Source organism: Elephantulus edwardii, unplaced genomic scaffold, assembly GCF_000299155.1.
Source record: "Elephantulus edwardii isolate Elephantulus edwardi_28Jun2011 unplaced genomic scaffold, EleEdw1.0 scaffold00003, whole genome shotgun sequence".
NCBI lineage: Eukaryota > Metazoa > Chordata > Mammalia > Macroscelidea > Macroscelididae > Elephantulus > Elephantulus edwardii.
In genome coordinates, this window is record NW_006399753.1 from 6819661 (window position 1) to 6840013 (window position 20353).

Below are 20353 nucleotides of genomic sequence, written 5' to 3' on the forward strand. Positions count from 1 at the left end.
TGGAATTGCTGGGTCAAATGGTATCTCTATTTGCAACTTTTTGAGAAAGCACCATACTGCCTTCCACAGTGGTTGCACCATTTTACATTCCCACCAACAGTGAATAAGGGTTCCAGTTTCTCACAATCTCACCAGCATTTGTTGCTTGTAATTTCTCTTATTTTTGAGAAAATATTTGGTAAGGAATCTAATCTAGCTATGTATTAAAACCACATTCAACACCTATTGAAAGTTCTTGATGAAGTTCCATTTAGACAGGATAAAGGAAAGAGTCTGCATTTCCAAATAGCATCGCAGGGAGCCTGATCCATGGCCATGTTTTGCTCTGCTGTGGTGGAAAAATAAATGGACACTGGGGTTAGAAAGGTGGGGACACTTCTCAGGGTGTCCACACCAAACTTCCCTCTACTAATCTGAGGTACAGGCTCCGTTTCCAGTCTCTGTCTTCCCATGTGTAACCCTCGGGAGCTCTGTGGTGTAGAGTCTCCCAGAGCGCCTGACTCCCAGCTGCTCCATAAACAAGGTGGACTGTATCTACAGCATCACTTACTCTTGGTTTTCTGTGAGTAGCTGGATGTGGTTAAACAACTTCCGGGAAAAAGATCACTGTTCACTGATCGTTTTCATGGTAACTGACAATGAGCATGGGCTTGGTTCTCACTCCTGCAAGCCTTTCAGAGTGAAGGTGCGCACTCAGTGGAGGCACATCGTGACATGTGAAAAGTCCTTTCAAAGCTGGTCAATCTGGGAGAGCTATCAATAAAAATAACTTAGTGATTTTCTAGTTAAAGAGAACTCTGCTAGTGTGATTCCAGGCAAGACCACGTGCCCCAGAGCTGAGAGGTCATGAAAACATTTGAAGCCAATGGTGACTATGTGATAAATATTACAGCAGACCTCAGCCCAGAGGGAGAGATGCTGACGGGCTTCCACCACTGATGGCTCTGAACGGATCACAATACAGGGTTCTGCACAGGGCAAAGAGAAATACGAATCCAAAGACAAATTCATTAAGGGGACGGGGCTCACTGGTCTCCCGGTGCCTGTGGAACCCCTGAGGCTTTGCCACCCTTTGGGCTGGAAACACACACTCCTGGGACTGAGGTATTAGTCAAATGATAAGCAGGTCCATGAGGTGCAGACCCAACAGTCAACCAGACAAATCAAAAGGGCAGCATTTCCAGCAATGAAGCTAAGAAGGCAAGGGGGCGGGGGGGACAAAGAAGGATAGAGGGAGACAAGAACCACAGGGAGGGATGGGGAGAGAACCGTCACAACGCGGGGACAGTAACCAACACCATAAAGCAGGTACGCGCGAACTGGCTGGAAAGCTAGCACGCTCTGTAGATTTTCATTCAAATCACAACAAATGCAACTGCCTATGGTACCAAATTAAGGGAGAAGAGAGGAAAGAAATATAGACATTATAACTTAAATTATGCAAAATAAATGTTTTGGGGAAGGAGGAATTAACTAATCTAAATGTAAACAGTGACAGTGCGACTGCAGATCATTTTTACTTCTATCCATGATAGTATCAATATTGCTCTACTTTCCACAAGATTCTGAAATATCAAGTGCAACTTTTAACTGCATGGCATGTTACAGGTGCGGGTGTGGGACACTTCTCTGCATCCGGCCACAGCGACTCAGTTTCTCCACAGCAGTGTACATGTACCACTGGTGCTGCCATTTTCACCCACTTTCACCTGACATTGCAGGGACACTGTGTGCATCAGTGCGGTGGACGGTCTATAAGTGCATGCTCGTGATGTGATCAGAACACAGAAGAACGTGGTCCACAATGATCTTACCTTTGTCTTGTCCCGCATGGAGCCTTTTCCAAGAATGGACATTTTTGTCAACGTTTCTTCCTGCAAACGCTTCAGGGAATTGCCACGTGGCCCCAGTAGTTTCCCCACAAAGTTGAACTAGGAGAAAAGAGACAAATACAACATTTAGCACTCGCAGCCGAAAGGCACTGAGGATTCTCGCTGTCAGCCAACGTCACAGTGCAGGATACAGAGCTGCTGACAGGCAGGTCAGACCCTACAAGGGAATCACTCCACTGGATGGAATGCAGAAACCACAGGACCTAGAACAGGGCTCAGCACTGTGAAGCAACGTTAAGAAAGGGCACCCCTCCTCACACCACGTGAGGGTCAGTGTTTCAGAGTTGTGAATGAAATGAAGTGTCCCAGAATTCTCAAGTTGCTTTCTGGTGCCAGCACCTGAGGGCAGCTGTGGGGTGGTGGCACCAGCTGTGACAGCTGTGTGTGTGAGGACCACACTGGGCCTGTGGATGGAACACTGGACTACTGCCCTGGGGCAGCACCTAACACAGCTCTTGAGCCAGTGGGTGGGATCCTGAAGGAAGGGCCTTTGCAAGCGTCCAGCAACTTTATGGCAGTATCTCCATGACAAAATCTCTCTCTTCTGAAACAACCAGCTTTGAGACTGTGGACAATTTATTTAATCTACATACTGGAGGTGAGATCTGAAATCTGGCTCTCTTGGATACCAACTGAGGGAGCCTGTGAAAATTAGGTACTCTCTTGCTACCTCCATTTCCTCATCTGTGAAGTGGGAACAGCAACAGAATGTACATCCTTAAGGTTGTTCTGGGGATTCTGAGGGCAACACATAGAAAGCACTGTGAATAATGCATGGCACCTAAGAGACATTCAATGCACAATACAAAACACACACACAAATCCATGAGCTGACCCACCTGCTCCATACACTTATTCCTCAAAGGCAATCTGTTTCCAGATCTTTTAACACTCTCTCCTGTCCCTTTTCTTCCTTCTCTAATTACTGCAATGCTATTGCGATTTCTTGATTTTCAGCTTTCTACTATGGTAAACACAGGTTTGATCGCTTCCACACACTTCTCTCTCTTCCTCCACTAATCTCTCTCCTGGCCATATCAGAGTCTGTTTCCGGTTACCAGTCACTGGATGTCACTATTTCACAGTACACATCAACACTGTGGATATGTGGGGAAACTCCATGGCTAAAGTTACCGGGATCCTCCCACAATAAGTCAACACTCATTCCTGGATGACAGTCCAGCTGGGGATAAAAGTCCAGAGGGAAATCCGTCTCTCTGAAGTTGTTCATGGTGTTGAAGTGTGCTGCTCACATGAGTAATGTAATTCTCACTTCTGATCCCTGGTACACGGCTCCATGATTGGATTTACAGTCTTGTCTATACCTTCAAGGAAAAGGGGGGGAGGGGACTCCCAACCAAACAACAGTAACAACAACCAAAAACCCAACCTCACTGCCATCAAGTCAGTTGTGACTCACAGTGCCCCTCCCATCAGGCTTCCAAGGCTGGACATTCAACGGGAGGAGACTGACCATCTTTCTATACCCTGCTGTTGCTGTTGTTAGGTGCCATTGAGTCGAGCATGACTTGCAGCAACCCTGTGAACAAAAGACATGAACACTGTTCTATAACTATTGTTATAAATATTGTTTCTCTAAGTTCATAGTGTCCAGAGGCATGTTGTTTAGGAAATGGACATCACTCCTGCTTCTAAACATGCCTTAATCTGGGAACTCCAACAAACACTGTCTACCATGGGTAACCATTATGGCATTTGACACACAGTGGTACAGAGTTCAGCATTACAGCAATCTGAGGTTACCTCTGTACAGCAAACTGACAGACCAGTGCTATACCACTTAGAAAAAGGTTCCTCCAATACATAACACTAGGCATGAGGGCCACAGGCCTGAAGCCCCAAGATACTTTTAAATACAAAGGCTGTCCACCAGGTTCTGCTGACTCTAAACAAGAGGCTTAAATATATCTAAACAAGAGGCTTAAATATAAAAAACAACCAATCAAACGTTATTGTTGTTATGTGCTGTCAATTGCGACTCATAGCGACCCTATGTATAACATTCCTAAACTCTGCTCTTTCCTGTGCCAATCGCTTTGTCTCTGACACTCCCATCCCGATTACACCAGTCACTGAATCAATCCACCTCATAGAGGGCCTTCCTCTCCTGCACTGTCCCTCCACGCTACCAAGCATGATGTCCCTCTCCAAGGACTGCTCTCTCCTTACAACATTTCCATAGTATGTCAGATGAAGCCTCAGAATCCTTGCCTCCAAGGAGCTGCCCCCGGTTTAACCCTTTCCAGGATGAATCTGTTTGTTTTCCTAGCAGTCGATGGTATTCTCAATACTCTTCTCCAGCACCACAGTTCAAAGGCATCAATTCTCCTTCTATCCTCCTTGGTCATTGTCCAACATTATACAACTTATAATTTTGCTGTTGTTGTTGTTACGTGCCATCAAGTCACCTGTGACCTAGAAACCCTACGTACAGCAGCTCTGAACCCTGCCCTGTCCTGAGCCAGTCTCACTAATTCTGACACACCAATCCCCACTGTCCTTGTTACCATATCAATCAATCTCATTCAGGGTCCTAAATGTAAACTATCGACTTTAGTCAATAACAGTGTATCAACTCATTATAGATTTCTATAGCCTGGTGTTCTCAAAATTCTCAGAAAGCTCTTGGCCCACTGATTGGGTCAACAATCACTAGACCACTCCAAAGCGTCTGTTAAGTATTACATATTAACTAAGTTTAAATTTATTATAAAATAGACATTAATATAAAACATCAGCAATTATTATATATGCATACTTTAAATAGTATGTATCACTGAGATGCCATCTCTCATTTTCTTTTCTCTGTGCTATCCTCCTTGGAATACTATTACTTGGATACTAAGTCACCTGTGTTGAATCTCTAAATTACTCCCTAATTTATCCCTCTGACACATTCTTTTTTATTCTCTCTTTATTTTATAATATTTCACTAAATTTATTTAGTGATAAATTTATAATCTATTCTTTTTTCTGTACTATCAAATATTTAATTCCTACTAGCACTTTCCTATACTTGCTACATTTTGTTTATGGTTTATGGAAGTAACAGTTTCTAAAAGAAGCCTTTGTGGCATCATAGTACTGTATCAGACTGCTAACCAACAGGTCAGGAGTTCAAATCCACTAGGTGCTCCATGGGAGAATGATGGCAGTTTCTTCCCATAAAACATTTGCAGCCGTGGAACCCCAGTGGAAGGTTGGTATTAGTTGGAAAATACTTAAAGGTAGTGGAGTTTCTTTCATTGTTACCATAACACTGGGTTGTTTTTTTTAATATTTTTAATATCATATAGTTGGCCCTCTCCGTCTTGTGGCCTCCAGTATTTGCTTCTCCCACACCCTCCCCTTCTTTGTCCACCTCTGCTCGTCATCTGGTCTTTCTACATGTTCAGCTTTCCTCCAATTTTTCTGCAACCTGTTCATAAAAACACATAAAAATGTTGGACAATGCTGGCTTGAAGTTTTATTTTTATATGTGACACCAATTGATAAGTCTTCACTCTAAAGTATATGGTAGCAAGATTCCTTTCACCAAGATCTTCTGAAATGTCAGAATCTCAAGTTCGCTTTTCCAGGACAGTATATTTCCTGGGAGAAGAATTCTGAGCCCTGAGCAGGATGGAAGAGCCTGGCACCATCAAGCAGCACAGGGCTCTGTGAGGTGACGTCCTCATTTTCAAGGCGGGGTTCCCCTCAGTCTTCAGTGCACAGGCATCCTGGTGCCCACAGCTTCACTGACACAGTCTCTCCAGGTTGCTAGGGTGATGAGTGAGGGCAGCTGGCTGCCTGTGCACACACACAGCTGAAGAACAATATCTGATGGCCTCGCTACTTCTCATACGGTTTAACCAAGCCTCCTCTTTTCAATTCCACCCTATAAATCCAGCATCACAGTAATTGGTGTCTACAACCCCCAGCCTTCCCACGGTTTTCCCACACTAATGAGCACACGTCGACTTGGCTGCTGCTTGTTCTGAAAGCTCAGGGCTCTGCTTCCTCGGTCCCCTAAGTCATTACCATTTACCCATTTATTTTGCAGCCACCAAAATTTTACTGGCTCCACATGTCTGCTGTCCCCCAAGCTCCCACTGTTATGCACCAAGCAGGAAGTGTACACAGTTTTGCATGTAGTTCAAAAGGCGGAGAGGAAAGAAATAAAGGAGTGGGAAGTGGGGAAATCATTAGGATAGCACAGGTTACAGGGCAGACAGGGAACTGAAGAAAGAGGAAAGAGTCAGTGGAAACTTGAAAAGACAGGGTGATAACAAACATAGATCAGTAGTACTAACTATATAAAATACAATGTATACGAATGAGTATATAAAATACAATATACATGAATGAAACACAATGCAAATAAAAGACCTTCAAAATACAATGTATATGAGTAAAACACAATGTACATGACTGAAATACTATATATATATATATATATATATATATATGAATAACTGAACGGAAATAAACAAAAACATGTAAAAAATAAAAATTAGGAAATAAGCATGGACTACAATATTCTCTTATATTCACTTTAGTCAGTCTTCAAGATGGAATGAGACTAAATGCATGTGGTCAATTAGCTTGATACACGTTGTTATTTACTATTAGAATATTTCACAGTCAATAACAATGAAGAAGAGATTTCAGAAATCAAAGATGTCATGCTCTAATTTTCTAGTGATGCACACCATGTGATCAAGTTTCATTTGGGCAACTTGTATAAATGTTATCTAAAAACACAGGATTCTAGAAGATAAGGAAAAGAATTCCATGAAGTTACTTACTTTTAATAATTTCTTTCTCCATTTAAAGTCTAATCTCTTTCTGAAATACACACACACACACACGTATGCTACTGTTGTTGTTAAGTGCCACTGAGTTGTAGGTGACTCATAGCGACCCTATGAACAAAAGACCGGAACACTTGTATAACTTTTGTCGTTTCTCCAAGTTCATAGGTTTTCTGGAGGCAAGCTATTTCGGAAGTGGATGCCACTCCCGCCTCCAAGCTTGTTTCAACTGGGGAGCTCCACCAAACACTGTCCACCATGGGTGACTGTTATCACATTGGACACATCGGTGTCACAGTGTTTAGTATCACAACAACCACAAACTACCTCTGAATACACACACACACACACACACACACACACACACACACATTTTGACAATTAGAAATCCTTTTATTCTCTTCCTTGTCAAGTACTGTGTATCACTTCCATTTCCTCATCAAGTCAACCCTCACGGGCCCTGACTCCTCACTGGGAGCAGAGCCTGCACTGCGTACTATGGGCACCCACCGTGCACGTGAAGGAAGAGCATAGACCTTCACAGAACGCAGCAGACTGTGCACACAGCACGCTGTTTCTGTTGCTGTTGCTGTTGTTGTTAGGTGACCCTGCGCAGCACTGACCGGAGCTCCATCCTCCTCAGCGTGTCCACTGTGCCCACCCCGCCGGGGCAGTCACTGGGTCAGACATGTCACTGGGGGTCTTCCTCCGTCCCACTGACCCTCTGCTTCTCCCAGCACGACGTCCTCCCTCCAGGGACTCACTCTTCCAGACAACACGCCCCAAGTGTAGTGTGCGAGGTCACGTCTCCCCATCCTTGCTTCTAAGCCGCACCCGAGCTTCTCTGCTCCTAAGGAAGATCTGTCAGTTCTTCCCGAAGTCCCGGCTGCACAGGCAAATGGCAAACTGACGAGTTTTACCTTTTGGAGACGTAAATACTTCAACCTGACCGACAGCCACCTTCACCTGAAGCCTGATTCCCCCTTGATCCTCAGGCTGCCTGGAGGCGACCCCAGAGAAGCAGTATGAGCGTGGCCTGGCCACTTCATGAGTCACAGGCATGGACTTGCATGGAGCTGCGGGTCAGAGCTCAATGTGTGGATCTGGTGAGTCTGCAGAGCTAAGTCACAGTCACAGAGATATGCCTGGTCTGCTGCAGCATTCTTGGGGGGCATTTGGGACTAGTCAGCATGTTGTTTGACTGCCCCATGGGGAGGTACAACTGGCACCTAAAGGACAAAGGTCTAGAAGGTCCCTGACAGGAATGGACATGGCTGCTGTTTCCTGGCCGAAGCACCCGGTGTAAAACACCCCTCATCTGTCCACAGACCTCTTTAGACCAGACCTATGGGCTTTAGGTAGTGACTTTTTCTTGAACTAGAATGCCTTGTCACTGTGCATACTTCAGTTTATGAGTATCACTCCTCTAAGAAGTTTGTTCTTGCTGTTGTTGACTGTCATCAAGTTGAGCATGACTCATAGCAACTCTATGAACAGAAGACCTAATGCCTTTCCACAACTGCCATCATTTCTCCAAGTTCATAGGGTGTCCGGAGACATGTGCTTTAGGAAGTGGATGCCAGTCCTGCTCCCCAACCTGTTTTACAACTGGGAACTCCACAAAACACTGTCCCCAATGGGAAAGCATTCTGATATTTGATACCCCAATGGCACAAGGTTCAGCATCACAGCAAACCCAGGTTATTCATACAGCACATTGACAAAGAGTGATGTACAAAGTGGAAGAGTGTTCCTCCAGGTATAACTGCACTAGTTTCACTTAGCAGTGGTTAAGTGTCATCAAGTCAAATACAACTGAGAGTAATTTTGCACAAAAGACCTGAACTCTGCTCTATAACTAACATCATTTCTGTAGAGAACTCTGTTCTGTCACTACCATCACTTGTGTGCATTTATAGAGTTTAGAGAGTTTGTAGAGTTTCCAGAGCCATCTAGTTTAGGGAGTGGATGCCACTTCTGCTTCCCAGCATGAATCAGTCTGGAAGCTCATCCACATACTGTACATAATGGGTAGTCATTATGGTATTTGACAAGACTATGGAACAGTGAGCAGCATCACAGCAACACCAAGTTTACAAAGACAATAAAAAATCACCAAGAATGGACAAACCTCCTGTGGATTCGATCTCAACTCCTGGTGACCAGCTATGCGACAGGGTGGACCTGCCCCCTGGAGCTCTGGAGCCGTCTCCTGGGAGAGGGGCTCACCAGGCCCTTTTCTCGAAGCAAAGCTGCTGGGTGAGTTTAAAGCACCAGCACTGAGGCCTCAGGCTCCCATGGATTCTATGTTAGGTGCTGAAGAGCCTGTGACTGCACGACCCGAGACGGAAACCCTGCCAGATCCTCCTTCGCTATGCTCAATCTCTGTCATGCTTAAACTCGATGCATTCTAGAGGGCAGCCTTATTTAATTAGGTTATAAAATTAAAAACAACAACAAACAAACCCCAAAGACAAAGCTACAGCTGGTCCTTGTAACAGACGGCTAAACAGCATATGGGCAGGGTGTGTATTTTGGTCCTTGGGTCACGAGAAAGCATCCAGGGAGTCACATAGCCAGAGTTCTCTTCTTCCATTAGTGCTGGGACATCTCCCAGCACCACCAAGGCTCCTGAGGAAGTCATTAGCACACTGTCCCTTTACCAATAGCACGTTCACAGCATCCCCCAGCCATCCTGGTCCTCAATTTCCTCACATTATATCTCAGGGATATTACCAGATAAGGGTGCAGTGAACTGTGACATCATTGCTGAAGGTACCAGAGTCCTTATTCCTGAAAAAAACAGCTGTGATTAAGAAAGAATCCCTTATCTTTTGTGTTCCTGAAATCACTTATTGAAAAGAAAGGGCTTTCAGAAAGAGTCCAGGATGTCCTCTCAGTTGGCCTGTGACACAGGCCAGTCTCTGACCCTCCATTCCCATGCTTAGCCCTATAAGGAGTAGATAAAGTGCATCTCCATAAATTAATGAGAAGAAAGGGCCTATTAACCTCGCCAAATGAAGCTGTAGCAAAGCTTTTCTCCTTCCCCCAGGCAGCCATCCACTGGGCCAGCGCACTATCCTCACGTTAAGGAACCATCAGAGAGCAGGCTAACTTGGATAAAAACATGCTCACCGGGCCAACGCAAGACCAACTCCTCCCACTTACGCTGGAATCTCTCAGTCACTGTTCCCACTTCCCCGTCCTTGGGGTTCCTGCAGGACCCCCTGATTCTTTTCCTACAGAAATCATTATCCCAAACTCCTATACTACTACAATCTTGGGAATAAAGTCTCTTCATTACCTAACTCTGAACCTGCTTTTAATGTGTTATCTGCAAAATGGAAGAATTCGGTTCTATTAAATACTTTTTATTTTAGGAATAACTTTACACGGATATAGATTTCCACAGAATGTAGACATGTTATTTCCATAAACAATGGCTATTCCTCAGGTCACAGATCCTACATTTCATATCCTATTATAAACAAATGCTGCAACTGGAGATTTTCAAGTGACTCACAAAGATGATAAACCAATACACAGTAAGTACGTCTGAAGGTCCTGGCGTGATGTACAAGCAACAGTTACCATGCTCCTGATTGGTAAAAACCAAGTACTGTGCTGAAGGAGCAGTAATTGATCTATATTTGTGACATGACACCATTCCTTGGGGAACAATTACAGTTGAGCTGTCATTTCATAAACAACTACACTTGATGATCATGTCACTGTCCCCATTAAAATTTTCCCCTTAATTGGGTGCTCATCAAAAAGCTGATTAGTCTAACAACGCCATGTCCTAGTGACTTCATACTCAAGTCTAGAGCCACTGTGGTTAAAGAATTATGTTAGGGCTCCGAAGCACTGGCCGCTTGATGGGAGCAATGTGGGAGGAGTCTGCTTGGACAAAGGTTCCCGGCCACAGAGAACCTGCTGGGCAGGTCTGCAGTGAGTCAGAATTAACTAACGGCAGTGGGTTTGAGACTGCTACACGTGGAGCTAACCTGCCCACTTCTAAATTTTTATTCCAGGCGTGCTGGACTTCTGTCAGTTTCTCCAAACCACCAGAGAGGAGGAATTCAGACTTAAGAAGGCAGGGAGGAGCCTCGGATCCACACAGAAAATGGGGGAAAGTCTGGCCGGAGAGAAAATGAATGCTGGGAGCTTGGAGAACACAGCACACCTGGGGAGGGACAGGAACTCGACCCCAGTGTCTGCTGCCAAGGGTGGGCTGGCAGGAGCATCAGGGGTCCTAGGTGGCCCACACATCTTCACTCTTCCTATGCAGACCCTCCCTCTAGGGCTCATACAGTGAGGATGGGGGCTGAGGAACTTGAGACCGCTTCTAACAGAGGACTGAAGTAAGAGAAAGAGTAACCACTGTCATAATCTGCCCGGGTCCAGCCAGGCCTTTACTGTCACCGGACACAGCAGAGGGGCTCTGCAGGCTCAAGTCAGAGTCTGGGCTTCATTCTGAACTTACCATTGTGAATGCTATGGGGATAAGCACATTTTCTCTTTGTATTCTGTTCACTGGGCACATTTTCTGGAAGATGATTTCACTCGAATAGAGAAAATTCGCTTTAAAAAGAACAGAAACAACAAAAAGCAGGCACGCACGCATACAGGCACGCTCAGCTCTGCCCTTCCACGCCCGGCTAGCCAGCCCTCTGGCCTCTGCTGCAGCCCCACTACACTGCAGCCCCACTACACTGCAGCCCCACTACACTGCAGCCCTACTACACTGCAGCCCCACTACACTGCAGCCCCACTACACTGCAGCCCCACTACACACTCTGAACCGGCTCCACTTCCACTCTGTCCTCCGCCTGTGGCTGCTCTCACTCCCTGCAGCCACCAAACCAAATTCCAAGACCTTTCATGTTGGATAATCCTGAGAATGGGAGTGGGTTTTATCCCACCATTATCTCTCCACCTCTTCTCTCCAGACCCCTCTCCACTCTTACTTAGTACATGGCGCGGGGTACAGCAGATACTCAGAGGGACGTGTAAACCAACCAGGAGAAAGGAAATCAGCAGATAAAGACTTCTGGCTCCAGACCCTGGGGCCTGATGCATGGAGCTCTATGTTGGGAATGCCACAGCCACTGTCTGCATATGTTTGAAAATACAGGCCAGTCTCTGGTATAAGACAAAGGAAAAAGAATTTCAAAATGCAAAAAGTCTTCTATCTATCCACACGTGGCTCACTATGACCAAATGTGCAAAGGTGTTGGTGCACCTTTCCTAACCGCAGCGCCTCACTTCACATTCCTTCTGTATTATTTTCCCTAAACATCACTCACTACTTACTTCATGGTCAAAACCAAGTCCTGAATTAATCTCACACTTGATAAATGTGATTCCCTTTATTCTATATTGGTCCTTGCCTCCTGTCCATACCCTCCAATCCTAGCCTGCAGTCAAAACTGAGAACAGCAACATATTTCATTGCTAAGGAGGGATTTACAAAGCTGCTCCAAGGACATGCAAAAGCCTTTAAGGACAGTACACGAATTCAGTAAGCTATGACACACAGTATTCTCAGATGATACCCTCTACCATCCCAGGAAAACACCCCAAACCCAGAAAAACAATCACATTCTAGACAGTCTGCTAAGAGAAACGGGAGATACCTGCTAAGGAACATATGTAAAATGTGTTTTATAATATAGCATTTTAAGGAGAATTTTTAAATTTGTTTTACATATAGGTATATCATTATTCCATGCAGTAGGTAATAATATAACACATATAAGTATGTAATTATTCTAATCAGTAGGTAATAATATTGTGTTCTATAAAAGATATCCAACTATTTTCAGGATTATGCAAACGACACTCTAGAGAAATTGCTAATCTCTATTTGTAAGCAACAGGTGCAAACATCAAAGCTTTGCACGTCCCATTTCACTTGAGAACAGTAGTTTAAGAGCTGAAGTAGCTGTTGAATCGACCCTGCTGCAGAGCGACCACACACGCCAAGGTGGAGCTCTGGTCCAGGGCTGCCGAGGCTGTAACCCTCAGGGGAGCAAGTCCCCAGCTCTGGGTTTGCATGTGAGCGCTGACATGCTTGATCCATGGACCTTCTGGTTAATAGCCATGTATTCTCTGCCACCGGAGACAGAAGGGTTCCACGGAGTGCTGTCTAGGTCACCTGCACCTGCACATCCCGTCACCTTAAAACTTAATGGATCTGAACAATAACTATTTTATTTCTTTACCCACAATTCAGTAAGTGCATGGGGAGGGCGATGGGGTTAGAACAGATCAAGCAGGGCTGGGGCTCCACTTTCACCCCGGCTTATTCCCAAGACTGCTCAGCTGGTGGTGGCATCGGAGGGGCAACTCTTAGTTCACAGTGGCCTCTGGAGTCTCCACCTGGCTGTCCCCGACTTCCTCTGACCATGACGAGTGGCAGGGTGTCTCTCAGCCTGGCACTGGCTTCCAAGACCAGAGGCAGAAGCTGCCAGGCCTCCTAGCACTCGGGTGGAAGTGGCATTGTGGACCCTCACTGCACATTCCAGTGCACACTCCATGCCCTTCCAGGACAGGGCACCATACAGGAGCATGAGGACATGAGGCGAGGTCGCTGGGGTAAGACGGGCACATGGTGGTCACCATCTCCACCAGAAACCATACGTGGCACCTCACTGCACACTCCCTGACCTTCCAGGTCAGAAACCAGGGCACCATACAGGAGCATGAGGACATGAGGCAAGGTCGCTGGGGTAAGACGGGCACATGGTGGTCACCGTCTCCAACAGCATGCCACGGAAGGCACATTTCCTCAGCCCCACACAGCACCACTTTTCTCAGGTCAGCCTCGCTGAAAGCCCGCCTCCTGCTCCCACAGGGGTAGATCCCAGGGTCAGAGTTCATATCTCGTTCATCTGGTCACCCTGCATTGCTGCTGCTGTTGTTGTTGTTGTGTGCTGCCGAGTCAAAAATGATGCACAGCTGACCCTCCGGCAGGTCTCCAGAGGCAGTGAATCGCATTTGAGGAGACAGCTGCTGGTAGAGTTGAACTGTGTGCCTTCAGGATTGCAGCGCCGCTTCTTACCCTTTGGCCACCAGAGTACCCTGCTCTGCTATCTCCAAAAGTTCTTGTATTTCGACGTTGTCGTTGTCCTCAAGTCAATTTCAGTTCAAAGCAACCCTATGAACAACAGAGCTGAAGCTTGCCCCACCTTGCGCCATCCTCACCATCTCCCCGCACTCAAGTCCACGGTCACAGTCACTGTGTCAACCCATCTAGCTTAAAGCCTTCCGTTCTTTCAGCGACCTCCTCTCTTTACCACCGTGATGTCTTTTTCCACAGACTGCTTCCTCCTGATAACACCCCCAAAGAATGTGAGACAAAGTGTGACCATCGTTACCTCGAGGAGCACCCCTCCAAGACAGCCTGTTCGTTCTTCAAGCAGAACACAGGACAATACTCTTCACCGACTCTCCAGTTCAAAACCCTATGAAGAACACCCAACCAGACTGATCAAAAATGGCTGATAACCTGAAGGAGATCACCTGGCCTTTAGTCCTAGTTTCTTAGTCTGGAAGGGGCGCCGACACTGGCCGGCCACTGGTGATCCTGTCAGCTCCTGGAATTCCAGCTGTGTCCTCTGCCACATCACAGGGAGTACAAGCCACCACAGTGGGGCAGGCAGGGGGCGAGTGTTTTAAATGTTCATTCAACTAAAATTAGGTGTTTCCCCCCAAAATGTGTGCTGTAAATCCCAACTTCTGCCGGTGAGCCCCAAACTCATCGCATATGGAAGTGGGATGTGACATGAATGAGGCAGGATTAGTGTAGGGTGTGCAATCAGTCCATCTCTTTTGAGGCATAAAAGAGAATAAATAAACAGGGGAGTCAGCAGGACAGAGGGAGAGATTCCAAGCCACACTCAGATCACCAGGGGCAGAAGCTGGGAAGAGGCATGGACCTTCCTCCAGAGCTGGAAGACAGGGGGCTTTCCCCAGAGCCCGCACCCTGAATCCACACACCTAGAGTCCCAAATGTGAGGGAATGTCTGTTACAGCACCCCAACATAACAAAACAGATCAGAATGGAATGTTTGCACGACCTTCTCCACGGCTGAAATCTCAGCCTGTGTCCTGTGAGCTAAGTGTACATGCCTGCAAGGCACTGACATGAACCACGTACAGCGACCGGTGTCAACCACGTACCAAACAACAGTCAAGGTTCATTTCTTCTGTAAGATCAGGGCTCTGGAGCCAGGCTTCCAGCCATCCAATGCCTACTCCGTACCAGCTGTGTGACTCTTAGCAAGTTACTGCCCCACTTCCGTGTGATTCACTTTTTTCAAGTGTAAACAGGAAACGATAGTATTTTGCTTCAGAGAACTATGAAGAATTCACACATGCACAGTGATTAGAACCATGCCTTACACAAGCAAAATTCGATGTCTTTTAAAACTTGTAAGGAACACATGCAAATAAGTGCACATACTCCTCTGCTACACAGAATCTGACTTGTAAATCAATCCTGTGCCCACACCCCTCCTGCTCCCCTGGGGAACAGGACACAATGTTGGCTTTCTAGAAGTTCCAAGGGAACAAAGAATCAAGCTGTTACACTGGGGCCCTCTTCTTTGCATCTACTTAATCTCTGCCTTGAATTCTGTTTTACTTTGATTGTCTTGACAGATAAAATCAGGCTGCAATGTTTACTAATAATTTCTTTTACTAACGGAACCTTACATATCAAGAAAAATTATGGTCTCTTCATTTCTACAGGTCACCTACAAACACAAGAAATGGCAAACACTCCACATAAATCAGTTCTGGGAACATATCTATTAGCTATGACTCTGAAAAGCAGTTAAGAAATAGAGAAACATATTTTTCAACACATACATACATAACTGTCAAACAATTATTATTCTGTTGTTGTTGTTGTTGTTGTTGTTGTTGTTGTTACGGGCTGCCGCGTCCATTGTGACTCACAGTGACCTGTGATTAACCGACCAGGACCCTGTCCCATCCTATTCCATTCTCATGACTGATCTCTGATATACTTGAGCCCATTATTAAAGCCATTGTGTCAATCCAGCTCCTTAAGGGTTCTCTTCCTTCCAGTGACTCTCCACCTCTTCCATCACAATGCCTTTTTCCAAGGGGTGGTCTCTAAATATCACATCCAAAGTATACGAGACAGAAGTTTCACCACGCTTGCCTCTAAGAAGCAGCACCACGGAAGCACATTTTCCAAACTGACTGGTTTGCTCTTTGGGCAATCCACAGGATATTCAATACTCTTCTCCAACACTACAGCTCAAAGGCGTCGAGTTTTCTTCAGACTTCCTCAGTCACTGTTCATCTTTCAGATGTACATGAAGTAACCGAAAATACTAATGTTTGGATCAGGTGCATCTTAGTCTTTGAACTGATATCCTTGCTCTTTCATGCTTTAAAGAGGACTTTGACAGCAGATTTCCCCAATGCAACACAGGTGGATCATAACAAACTATGGGTAACACTGACAAGAAAGGAAATTCCACAAAACTTAATTCTGCTCATGCAACAACCGAGATATTCAAACAGAACAAGCGAACACCGCATGGTTTAAAGTCAGGAAAGGCGTGTGCCAAGGTTGTATCTCTTCCCTACATACTCAATCTGCATGTTCAGCAAATTATTTGAGACGCTAGATTACAACGTAGAAGAACGAAGTATCAGGGTTGGAGGAGCATTCATTGACACTCGGTAATATGCAGATGGCACAACACTGCTTGCTGAAAGGGAAGAAGACTTGAAGCATTTACTGAAGAAGATCAAAACCAGAGCTTCTAATATGGATTGCATCTCACTATGAGGAAAACAAAACTCCTCACTATTAGTCCAATTAGCAACATCATCATTGATGGAGAAAACACAAGCGGTCAAGATTTTCTTTTACTTGAGATTCAGTTTTTTAAGAAGAAAAAATTTCCTCCCTCTAACTCCATAAGCATCATACTAAGTGAACCAGCTCAGTCCCATAAGGACAAATACTGTTTAAGACCATTATTCTAGAAGGTGAATGAGGATCCAAGAAGGGTAGGGGGTGAGGATGGGAGGGAGTGGGGGGGTTAACCACAGGGTCGCACAATTTGATGGGTGGGCGGAGGGGTGAGTAAAGGAAATGGGAAAGATCTGGTGTGAAAAACACTATTTATGAACTTTGTAAGTAAACCAGTAAGTATATAGTAAAAATTTTTATTTAAAGCAAAAAATTTAAAAAAACCCTTGAAACTCCATTTAGAAGAGCAACAGATAAGCCCACTGGACTGTGTAAGCTCATACTCTATTTCTTCTAGTTCTTTATTTATATGTCTGCTATAAAACCTGTGTATCATATTGAAATTAATCTCTGCAACCAAACAAAATAGCGTGTCATTTCCCAAATGTCCTGTCCTACGATATTGTGCTCTGTCACAGATACGCCTCACCTTCACCCCTTCACCTGTATTACCTCGAGCTGACCCAGTCGCCCCTTCAGCTTTCTCTGTCCAAAGCATCTTTTCTCTTCTTGCAGCACGCCCTCTCATCCTGCACTCTAAGTGTACCCACAGAACTGACCTGCCCACCACCAAAAACCACATCCGACTTCTCTTTCAAAGTGAAAAGGGTCTTAATGCGAGTGAGAGACAGGAGCAAACAGATGTGCGCTCTGTGAAATGAACCACGGGTGAAAACAATGGAAACCCTAAGCAGCCACATGTGTGAAGTGTTCAAGGGGGTCGCCTGGTCCTGACGCTGGCCGTTCCCACTCTGGCATGAGCGCACCAGGAGTCAGGCTCAGACTTGGCAAGAAAACAAAGGCACATCATTACGGCAGTTTAAAAGCTTAGTGTTTTCCTTGCAGTTTACGCTTTATGGGCTGAGGTGTACACCCTCAAGTGAGTGGGTGGGCGTTAAGGCGGGATACTAAAGCCCACGTGGTCTCACACACTTCGGGCACGCCGTTAGGAGGTAGGAGGGGCCATTCCTTGGAGAGGTGCATCATGCTCAACAAGGTGGGGGGTCAGTAAGGAGAATATCTTCAGTGAGACGGCTTGACACGGTGACTGCAGCAATGGGCTCAAGGTGGCATAGATGATGAGGATGGCACAGGATAGGGCAGGGTTCAGATCTGTTATTCACAAGGTCCCTATATGACTCAAAGGCACCTGACAACAACAACAACTAAAAGGCCCTGATTATGTGTGGTGCTGCGTGATTGGAAGAGTGCTCAAGGGGGCTCTCCAAGGGAAGAGAAGTGATGCTTTAATGCTGATCACACAATTAGATGGGGACTCAGGGGGGCACCTGCTCCCTGACCCAAGACTCAAAAGCTGCTGTGTCATCAGCACCCACCACCACTCTGAGAGTGGATCCCTCCACTTCTTCCAGCTCAGCCAATGAACTGACAGCACCTTGAGTGCTTGACCTCAGCATAGCAGGGCCACACCAGCTGTGATGCCAGGCTGCCTTTAAACCTGCATGCTCAGTTGTGTGCAGAACAGCCTTTCTTAGCATTTGGAAAGCCGTCAATTCCTAAGCTGCTTACCTCAGGCATGGCACATCTCTGAAATGGGCTGACTCTCTCTGCCAGGTACAGAAATGGTCATTCATATTCCTGTACTTCCTCAATGCTAACGCTGCAAAGTGCTATCTGAGACTGTGTTTTGCACCTTTTAACAAAACCCTTCATTTTCTTTCACAGATTCACTTATACAAAACAAAGTGCTAATCATCTTGCAGTGGATTATGCAGGACACTGGAAGGCAGGGCATGTGTTCTCCACAGCACACGGCAAGCAGGCAGCCACATAACCATCCACATCTGTGATTTGCTCAGTGAGAACAGCTCTGTCTGTTTACAATGTATAGATCACTCTGACGTCTACAGATAACAACCATGAACTCTGGACAAAAAGTAAGTATCAGCTGTGTGTGGTCCCCAGAGAGTGACAGGAAATAGGCAACTTCTCAGAAAGAAGGCCAGACACAGAAGAAGGGAATGGCCTACAGTGAATGTATTGGTTTTTAAAAGTTTTAATCCTGGGGAGCTCTGGTGGCCTAGTGGTAAGAAACTGCACTGCAATCCCAAAGGCATGTGGTTCGAATCCACTGGCTGCTCCACAGGAGAAGGGCGGGCAGTCTCCTCCTGTGTAATTTACAGCTTCTGAAAACCCACTGGAGGGTCAGTGATGGGTCAGTTCTCACTCAATGGCAACAACAACAGCGGCAGCGATGGGGCAAAAGACAGCTAAAATGCACAGCCCACAGTCTGCTGGGAGACGCGCCCTTCACCCAAAGGCCGCACCTCCCTGGGGCTTCATGTTTACCAGCATCTCAGAAGAACCACGGGCACTCCTTTCCCGCGCAAAGCAGTATACAGCGTCAGAAAACTTCTGGAAGGTCAGCTATGAGTTCTTTCCAGTTCTATGGCAAGGAATTTGAGAAAATGCTAAAATATGAAGAGGAAGCAGCGGAAAAGGGAGAATCAATGTTGAAAAGACCTACATGTCTCAAATCAATCAGACCCTCTGGCTAAGGCCTGAATTGTGTATGATAAATAAATAAAAGTCAAGAATCAAATTAAGGAAACAATTGAAATGAAATGTGAACATCAATTGACAAAGTTCACAGCCTGAATATGGTCAAGTCAACTGAGAGCTAAGACAAAAACACAGCAGCATTGTTCAGGAGAACGCAGTGAATTCAGAGTATCCCAGCCAGCCTGCACACCATCCACTGTCAAGTCCGTGGTAATTCAGTATACAAAGAACTAGAACAACACAGTTCATCATCAAGAGGAAACACAAAGGGATACAGTGGCTGGGGTAATCATTGGGGCAGGTGTGTCGGAGTCAGTGAGACTGGCTCAGGACAGTGCAGGATTCAGAGCTGTTGTGCACAGGGTCGCTATGAGTCACAGGTGACTCGACGGCACATCAGAACAACAACATGAATGAAAAACAAATAGTGAGATGTAGTTATATGCTTGTGTATATATATACATATAATTAATCCAACGTAAATTCTGAAACAGAAAAGTACACCTGACATAAAAATTCCCCATCTAACCTGAACGATAAAATAAACACAAGAAAGAATCAACAAACGTCAAGATATGATAGAAGCAATCACCTAATCTGAAGAAGAGAATGAAAAGCAGAATAAAATTCAAACCATTAATCAAAGTAATCAGAGCTATAGAACCTGTGTAAGAATACAAAAAAAAATCTAACCTGAAAAACTGATGTTTCAAAACAAAAGGATAAAAAAAGAGTCAGAAAATAAAAACTAAAACATAATAGCAGAAATGTTACGATGAAATGGTTGAATACCTTGAAAAATACAATTAAAATGTTCAACAAAGATAAAGTAGAAAATGTCACTAATGGTGTATCAGTGAAAGATACAAATTTATTTCAAACACCAACTCCAAATGGCTTCTGTGGTCAATCAAACATTCAGTAAGAAATAACAACAATCTAACACAGGTTATTTGAGGGGGAAAAAATAAAAATGGTTCTCGCACTTTTTAGGAAATGAGCATTACCCCAACACCAAATTTTGGCAAAGATTCTATTGGAAAAAGCAGCCTGGAGAACCAGGAACATAGGTGCAAACAAACTTTTCATAAAATTGACAACTG

At 45.2% G+C, this 20353-nt stretch overlaps 1 protein-coding gene across 1 annotated transcript in view; it reads right to left on the bottom strand.

The window, feature by feature from the left end:
* Positions 1 to 20353, bottom strand: part of KHDRBS3 (KH domain containing, RNA binding, signal transduction associated 3) — a 159895-nt gene that overhangs the window by 77541 nt on the left and 62001 nt on the right. Inside the window, exon 3 of the mRNA XM_006879269.1 lies at positions 1815 to 1931. Coding sequence (XP_006879331.1) covers positions 1815 to 1931 — 117 coding nt within the window. The remainder of the gene's footprint in view (positions 1 to 1814; positions 1932 to 20353) is intronic.